General features: G+C 37.4%; 1 protein-coding gene across 1 annotated transcript; it reads left to right on the top strand.

Annotated features, from left to right (window-relative positions):
- Positions 1-2,087: 2,087 nt before the first annotated feature.
- LOC131640802 (zinc finger CCCH domain-containing protein 66-like) lies at positions 2,088-4,187 on the top strand. Its single transcript, XM_058911181.1, has one exon. The coding sequence runs from the start codon at positions 2,137-2,139 to the stop codon at positions 3,982-3,984; it is 1,848 nt and encodes a 615-aa protein (XP_058767164.1). The 5' UTR covers positions 2,088-2,136; the 3' UTR covers positions 3,985-4,187.
- The last annotated feature ends 5,366 nt before the right edge of the window (positions 4,188-9,553 follow it).

Consider the following 9,553-nt stretch of genomic DNA (forward strand, 5'->3'; position numbering starts at 1 on the left):
GTGAAGACTGACCTTGATTGTTTTGCTTAACCAAAACCAAATCTTGATTAGGGATGGCAACGGGTGTCCGCGGGTGCGGGTTTTATACTACCCAAATCCGCACTCGAAATTACCACCCGAACCCAAACCCAAAAACTATTCGGTTGACAAAATAACACCCACGCCCACACCCGTTGGGTTCGGGTTTTTTCACCCAAACCCAAACCCATAACAAAATACATAAAATATATTATTCCTACAATTTTCTTACAACTTTCCATAAAATATATATATATATATATATATATATATATATAAAATATTATATATATATATATATATATATATATATATATATATATATATATAAAATATTTTATATATATATATATATATATATATATATATATATATATATATATATATATATATATATATATTCGGGTGTGATTTCGGGTTTCGGGCGCGGGTTTCATACGACCCAAACCCGCACTCGAAATATCGGGTTGCACCCGAACCCAAACTCAGTCAACTCGGGTTTTCACCCGTTGACTCGGGTTCTGGTGCGGGTGGGTCCTGCGGGTTTAGGTCTGTTTGCCATCCCTAATCTTGATTGAAAAAGCGGAATTGAAGAAATGATGATGGCTCGATTCTAAATGATCGTTGCACAAAGAGCACATAAAGCCATAGAGCAAACTCTAGCTTAAAGCAACTCATTAGTTGACATCTTATTATACATTAATCTCTAAACAATTAAAGATTTGGAAGGTGGGATATCAACTATCCAAACAACTTTTGCCCAGTGCAATTTTGGAGTATCACAAACTTTGAAATTATAGGGCATCTTTAAGACAAATTTCTTTTTTTTCACCACAAATTTCACATATTTTCTATTGAATAACCATATTTTGTATGGAATATAAAAAGTTCACCCAATAACTTCAAAAAAATCTTGTAGATATATTAAAAAATAAACATAACACATGTGAAATAGACATAACTTGCAAGTAAATACTCCCTCCATTTTTTATTATAAGTCATTTTGGAAAAAAAATTTGTATTTTAATATAAGTCGCTTTACAATTCCAATGAATAATTAATGTTAGTTTTCCTATTATATCCTTAAATATTTATTATTCTCTCTCCTTTCAATTATATAAATTTATCTTCCACATGTCATTAATGAAGGATAATTTTGTAAAAACCTTCCTAATTTCTCATTTTCATACAACAATTATTATTTTTCTTAATATGTGTGAAAAGTCTAAAACGACTTATAATAAAAAACGGAGGGAGTAATAAATAATGTACGATAGTTCCGACATTTTTAATAGAATAAAAAGGTACTACCATTTAAAGATAGGTAGTCGAATAAATTGTTTCACTTAAAATCACTTTCATAGCCCAACATTGATTTTTATTGTAATCATTCTCTCCCTACCAAATCCAGCGTCAATCACCACTAGACCAACTAACGATTTTAGAGAGGGAAAAGTTGTCCATAAATATGAATACTACTATAAATTGCTAGACATATTTATTAATAATTTTGAAATATATTATAGAAAGTTGATACTATAGAAACCCCAATTTTTTTCTTTCCATATGTTCAAGTAATCATAATTAAGACACTGTCGAATATTAAATTTGGACATTTAAGGTTGGTCCAAGGACCAGACTACTATAGTTAGCTTTAGGCTTACAAACAAAAATTTATTATTCATTACTTAATATGCTTTCTCTTTCAGTCTGTAACAAGAACAGGCTGTTAGTGCTATTTGGTTAACAAGGATGTGTAACAGTTTCCTGTTTTTTCTTTCTTTTTTCTGTTACTAAGGTTTGTGGTTATTTTTAGAATTATTGTTGTGCAATATAAACTAAGATTTTTAACCTTCAAAGTTTAACCAATATTTGTTGCAAATTTGCCGAGGAAGGATTATTTTCTAACAAATTTTGTAGAATCCCTCTCTCTTTTATTTCTCTTTCTCATTCCTTTCTGTTGTTTGTGGTTTAAACTAAAAATCTTTTCAACTAAGTTTTCTATGCTTTAAATATGTAAAAATCTCTCTGCTCAAGTATCATACATATTTAACATTTGCAGATTCTGTATAGAAATAGAGAGGAAGATAAATAAACTTTGATTAATAAAATAAAGTCATGTGCAGCATATCAAATAGAATACCCTCTCAAGAATATGGAAGACAAGAAGAAATGCATTATAAGGTTTCTGATTTGCTTGTGTTTTCAGCCACAGATGATGTAATAGCTTTCAAAGAGGCTGTTGAAAATGACAACCATGATGTCAATGAGGTAGGGTTGTGGTACGGAAGGAGAATTGGTTCAAAGGAAATGGGATATGAAGAGAGAACACCTCTCATGATTGCTTCCTTATTTGGAAGCAAGGGTGTACTGTCATATATTCTTGAAACCGGCCGGGTTGATGTTAACCAAAAGTATGGCTCGGATAGGGCTACTGCTCTTCATTGTGCTGTTTCTGGTTGTTCTGCTGCTTCTGCTGAGGTTATCAAGCTTTTGCTTGATGCATCTGCAGATGTTAATTCTGTTGACGCGAACGGTAACCGGTGCATTGACTTGATTCTCATGATGTCTAATAGTATCTCAGGTTCAAAGAAGAGGTTACTACTAGCCATACTAGATGAATTTAGGATGTGGGATGATATTGATGAATACAATGATTTCCTTAAGGAAGTAGGTTTCCAAATGGAGAAGCAGCAACAAGATATTGGTACAGCTCGAATTGAGAAGAAAGATTATCCGATGGATCTACCCCTACCCGACATAAACAATGGGATATATAGTACAGATGAATTTAGGATGTATATATTCAAAGTGAAGACTTGTTCAAGAGCTTATTCTCATGATTGGACTGAGTGTCCCTTTGTTCATCCAGGAGAAAATGCGAGGCGCCGTGATCCGACGATATATCAATACACCTGTGTCCCTTGTCCTGAGTTTCGAAAGGGATCGTGCAGTAAAGGGGATGCTTGTGAGTATGCACATGGTATTTTTGAGTGCTGGCTTCATCCTGCTCAATACAGAACAAGGCTTTGCAAAGATGAGACTGAATGCACCCGAAGAGTCTGCTTTTTCGCGCACAAACCCGAGGAGCTTCGGCCATTGTATGCTTCTACTGGTTCTGCTTTGCCTTCACCTATATCCTATTCAAATTCACCAAGTGCTTCTTCAATGGATTATTTCTCACTGAGCTCTCCGTCCAGTTCGACAAAATCCATGTCGACACCGCCTTTGACTCCAACTGCAGCGACTTCTCCTGCAGGTGGCATGATGTGGCCGACTCAATCTTATGCTGCAGTTCCTACTCTTCAGATGCCAAGAAGCAGATTGAAAACTGGATTGAATTCTAGAGATGATACTGAATTTCTCGAACTTGAAAATCGCCTTTTGCAGAAGCTAATGATTGAAGAGATGACAGGTCTTTCATTCCCTTCAAATAGACTAGCAGGTGTGAATCCTGCTAACTTTGATGACATTCTCGGTTCTCAGATACCGTCTCCACCATCAACAACTCATGTGCATCCTAATGTGACTCAGCAACTTTGGAGCTTTTCTTCTGACCTTGCCAATTCAAATGTGATTGGATCACCAAAGTTCACTGTTGATCCCTCGATGAATTCAAAAAATGATGCCCTGTCGAAGCGGAGCCAGAGCTTTATTGAGCGCAGCAGCATGGCCACCTTTAGTTCTGAACTCTCCCCTGCTACCTCGGTTGCTATGGAGCCATATACTAACTTGTCTGGTTGGGGCTCCCCTGATGGAAAATTAGACTGGTCCATCCGTGGTGATGCACTAAATAAGATGAAAAAGTCGTATACTTTCAGCTTTCGAGACCAACTAAGCAATTCAACAATGGTTGAGCAAAATGATGATGATCAAGATGTATTATTAAGGCAGGAATCATGGGTTAATTCACTTGTGAAGGATTCTCCAACAGTGCAATCGGAACAACATTGTGTTGAAGAGTAACATCAACCGCAATTGTACAAGGAGCTTGAGCAGATAGATGGTGGTGTGAATCTAATGTTAACTCTAACATTGGATCCTATGTGCATCCCTATACTAAGTTATGTATTAAATGATTATGATACTTTCTTTGATTTTATAGATATTGAGTATGTATAGGTGAGGATATTTTGTTGAAAAAATGTAAAATGTTAATAATACATAAGCTGGAGAGAATGCAAGTATTTTGCATCAGTACCAACTTGATACTATTATAATTATTTGGTTTGTTATTAGTTATGTTGAATTGAGTTGTAAATTTTCAGCAACCAAGAGAATGATGATTAATTATTTGGATATAACAATAAACTTTACATTTTTACATTCTTATTTCTCAATGCTGCAACAATCATAAGTGGCAGAACAAACTCCTGTGTTATTTCTGTGTTGTCCTAACTCTACAATTCTTTTATAAATGGCATTACATCTAAAATACTAGAACTTAGTACATACCACTTGCTACAACTATTATTCACAACACATGATTAAGTTAGTTGGAGATTTTGCTAGATTTCCTATAGTTAGTTACAACTCATAGTTAGTTAGTTGGATCAGTTGCTTGTGCCACAAGCTTCCCATTGCTATATATACAAGTTGGATCACTTTTCACACCACTAGTAAAAATTGTTTAAGAAGCTACATACTTAGGATAAACAAATTGAACACTGTGAAACCAAAAACAAGCTCTATTTTGGAAACAGAAAAAATATATATAATCAAGAGCAACTAAAAGAACATAATATGTCTCTATCCCAAATCAAAATTTGAAGGAAATACCCAACATAAATAAAAGGACAGCATAAACTACACAAGTGCATACAGTCGTACTTCAGATATTTCCATGATTGGAATGTGAATCATTGTCCAAAGAAGTCGTTTTTGAGTTAAGGGTAGACAATTGGTCGGGTTCTCGAATGAGACAAGCTAACTTATATTATCCGGATTGAAATTTAAAAGTAAAGTGATAAGAAATGGTTTTTATCTGGAGATCTCCAATCTAATATACTCCCTAGCTGCAACTAGAGGACTTCTTAAGAAAGAATCAAGAGAGATGAATGGAATGAGAGAGTAAAGAGGCAAATGAAAATGGGTGTTTTATATTGTGTATTGTCACATACAAGAGTAAACAAAAGTATGAAAATAAGAAGAGTTTAATTTAGAGAAAGAGTAAATTTAAATGGGCTTTGGACTTTTTTTATTATTTTAGTTTATTACTAGTAAAGGACCCGTGCGTTCGCACGGGTCGCGCAATGTCGATATAAATATTAAATAAATATTATATGATTATGGTTAAAAAATATATATAAAAATACATATGAACTAAGAAAAAATATCTTAAATGATGATTGTCATATAAATATTAATTTAATTTATCAGATTGTAGTTGTTGTCAAGATATACATAGAAATTATGTTGAAGAATATATGAGTATTTTGTATAATACATTTCACATAGAGACATAATTGTATCAACAATTAATTTTTTCTCATTCATAAAAGGTGCAATGTCTGTGTGTCCGCCACATTCCGCACCCATGGTTTTGCAGGGCGGAGGCAAAATTTTACAACCCGTGTGTAGGGGACATAATAGGTCATGGCCCGCCAAAACCACCCCGCCAAAACCATCCGCCCGCCAAAGCTCTCATGCCAAAGTCCGCCGTGCGCCAAAACCCACCTCGCCTATTTGTTCAGTCTGTCTCGCCTTAATTCGTCATTTTTTAGTTAATTCTAGTGATTCCAATTCTTGATGGTTTTATTTTATACATTTATTTATAAATACATGTAATATTTTTTAAGTAAAATTTCTTAAAAAGATGTTTTTATAAAAAATTGGTTTAAAAAACAAGTGAAAAATTTCATTGAAAAGGTAAAAAATGCCTATTGATTTATTTAAGAAAATGAAAAAATAGGCGGGAAAATCCATCGACCGTCATCTTGGCGGAGGGAGCATGATTTTATGCCTATTTCACTTGGCGGCTTGTCTGCTCCGCTCTTTTTTTGGCAGGCTTAAGACGGGGCGGGGCAGACGGCCCGTTTTGCCACCCCTACCCGTGTGTCCATTTATAAAAATATTTGTAACTTATTTTCATTTATAATCATAATTGTATCAACAGTTAACTTTTTCTCGTTTATAAAAATAATTGTAACTTAGTCTCGTTTATAAAAACAATTGTATCAACAGTTCATTTTTTCTGATATATAAAAAAATTTGTAACTTATTTCCGTTTATAAAAATAACTGTATCAACAGTAGACTTTTTCTCGTTCATTAATTATTATTGTTGATTACAATTTTAACTCTGAAAAAATATAGTTCTTAATTAAAAATAAAAAATCAATAAAAATTGAGGTAATGTAGTTATTATGTATCATTAACAACAACTTTTATGGGCTCCCACCCCTATTATGTCTACCCGTTTTTTTTGTTCGCAGACGCGCAGTAACAGGATGAGCATAATTCAAATTGCAAATTTAAATTATCAAAATAAAAAATTACAAAAAAAGTCATAACATTTATATAAATCAAGAACAAAAATAATGAAATGGCATATTATAATACAATGCAACACATTTAAACATATTTTAAAATGAAAACATTTTATTTATAAAGCTGGAACATTAACTCCTTTTTAAAATAAAAGAGTCACTCATCCCACCAAAGAACTAAATCCTTTTAAAAATAAAAATAAAATAAAAATAAAAGTCAATTTTTTAACTCCTTTCGTAACTGCAATCTAAAAAGTTTAATTGGAATAAATATAGAAATAAATTTTATGTTATCTTTGAAAATTAAAAATAAATTATAATTAATTAAAATAGTCACAATTTTTACTAATTTTTTAAATTTTATTTTTCAAAGTAATATTTTATTTTCAATATAAAAATTTAGAAGATAAATTACTATTTTTAGACCAAAACTTTTCATTTTTAAAGGTTAAAAATATATATTGAGACCAATTTACAATAAAATAGATACTAAATAGGCGAATAATTATTGTATTTGTAATTGTTGTGTTTTGGAACCTAATTAGGAATTATTATTACATATTAAATTTAAATTTAAATTTTAGTAGATCCATACATCATAGAATCTCTACTTTATTTTTTGAAAATTTCTTTAGCCACCTCCCTATGGGGTCACCCCCAGCGAAAATCCCAAAATACCCCTGCTTCGGAAATGAACTTCCGAAGCGTTTTTTTTTTTTTAAATTTCCACAATTCGGAAGTGCATCTCCGAAAACACCTCATGGGGGGTGTCTTCGGAGATGAACTTCCGAAAACACCTCATGGGGGGGTGTCTTCGGAAATGAACTTCTGAATTATGCAGAAACTGTGTTTTTTTTTATGTTTTATCTTAACAGTCTCGCATTTTAATTAAACACAAACGCCAAATAAAATAAGCAACACATAAACTGAAAATACTAATATGATAAATCAAATCCAAATAATATATACAAGACGAAAATAATAATAATACTGTGCGAAAGATACAATCCGAAATCAAAAAATAAATAAACCCGACCACTACTGGGTGTGCCTAACCCTCTCACCCTGGGCCCTCCTCTGCCGCCTGTACCCTGCCGCACGGCCCGCATCAGTGACGATCATCTCCATCACAGCCACAGCCTCTGGACCGCCCTGCTGAACGACACCTCGATCCAATGCGTCCCGCCCAAGCATCTCTATACGCTGGCAGATCGGCATGAGATCAATGGCATGGTCATCCTCGGCCTGCTGGTTCTCCAGGATCTCCTCGTGTGTTGGCCTAGGAGCGCCGGGAACGTCGGGTCTCAGTAGAGGATGTGACACCCGATAGAACCATGTGACGTATCCCTCCTCACTGTGTCAGTCCTGTGTGACCGGAGTGAGACGGTACTCCTGCGGTACCACATGATGCTGCCAATCCTCCCATATGGCAGTGAGCTGCACTCGGGTCACTGTGTCGGGAGCAGCCTCAAAGGGTGACCTAGGTATCCGCTGCACGAATCTGAACTAACGCATGCACCGCTCAGGGAGATACCGGACCATGATGGTAGTCCCGCATGCCAGCCAGCCTGAATATAGAGCAATGCCGTCAAAGGGGACAATCTGAGCATAGTCGCTGAACGGCCTCCAGGTGACGTCGTCGTGCATCGTGCGGTTCAGGTATCCACGGTATGGTCCCATCGCATCGTTCCCCCTCTGGAGAACGTATCTGGCGGCCCTGGGCATGGCGTCCACGTACGCAGGATCGATGTGAAAGCCGTGGATGCGGGAGAAGTAGGAGATGATCCAGCTCTGAAACAGAAACACGATAATGTATTAAAAATAAATACGAAGCATAAATAAATAAATAAATAAATACGATAATGTATTAAAATAAAACGTACCGTAAGTAGTGTGCAGGATCCGACCAACTGCCTCGTCCTCCAATTGGAGGCATCATTCAGCTTCTGGTAGAGGTATGCCAGAGTAGTTGCCCCCCAGTTCCACTGGTGAACGGTATCCAGGTCCATGAAGTAGCGGAGGTAGGTCACGTCGACGTACCTTGCACTCTTGTCCACAAAGCATGCAGCGCCTACCACATGCATGTACCAGCACCGGAGAGCGCAGCCGCGGTGATACTGTGTGAATAGCTCGTCACCCTCCTGCTCGGCATCGGCCGCCGCGTCCAGGTGGTGCTCAAAATAAGCGCTCAGTATGGTGAACCGGATATGAGGCCCAGATGTCGTGACGCACTCAAAGTGAGCAACCTCGTGCTCCATGCCCAAATAGAGCGTCATCAACTCAATGGCCTCGACCCTCTGGATCCGGGAGTGGTGCAACCGCGGCCCCCTAATCGGCAGGTGGAGAAGACACTGCACGTCATGCTAGGTGATCGTCATCTCTCCAACCGGCAAGTGGAAAGAGGACGTCTCCTTGTGCCAGCGCTCCACAAATGCCCCCTGCATGCCGGTGCTGATGGTGGTGTACCCCGTCATGCAGAGCCCGCTAAGCCCTGAACCTCGCACATGGTCGTTAAACCACTCAGCTGCTGGTTTAAACAGACTGAAAATCTTCCGGGCGTGGTTCACCATTTTCAACGGCTCTCTCTCCTGTTACAAAAAAAAACAAATAAGCGACATATATTAAATAAGCGACAAATAAACGGTTAAATTATACAAAATGGTGACAAATAAACGGTTAATTTATAAAAAATACCTCTCCCTCCCAGATACGCCGAGCGACGTGATCGTGTTAGTGAATCAGCACGGAAGTGTCAATGGGCCCTCCCGGATAGCTGTCCTCCTGCTCATCCTCCTCCTCGCCTGGAGGGTCAACATCCGGTACCCCCTCCGGCTCGTGGTAGGGCACTGCCGCCACCTCCTCCTCATCCTCCTCCTCCTCCTCTCGCTGGCGGGAAGAAGATACCCGAGCCAGCCGACTCCTAGATCCTAAAGCAGATGTACCCTCTCCCTCGCCCACGGGAACTCGCACACTTCGTCCCCGGCCCTGCCCCCGTTCATGTGTCGAAGCCATCTGCGCCGCCGCCCGCTCGCGTCTAGCCGACGCAGT

This window comes from Vicia villosa, unplaced genomic scaffold (assembly GCF_029867415.1).
Source record: "Vicia villosa cultivar HV-30 ecotype Madison, WI unplaced genomic scaffold, Vvil1.0 ctg.003326F_1_1, whole genome shotgun sequence".
In the NCBI taxonomy this organism is placed as follows: domain Eukaryota; kingdom Viridiplantae; phylum Streptophyta; class Magnoliopsida; order Fabales; family Fabaceae; genus Vicia; species Vicia villosa.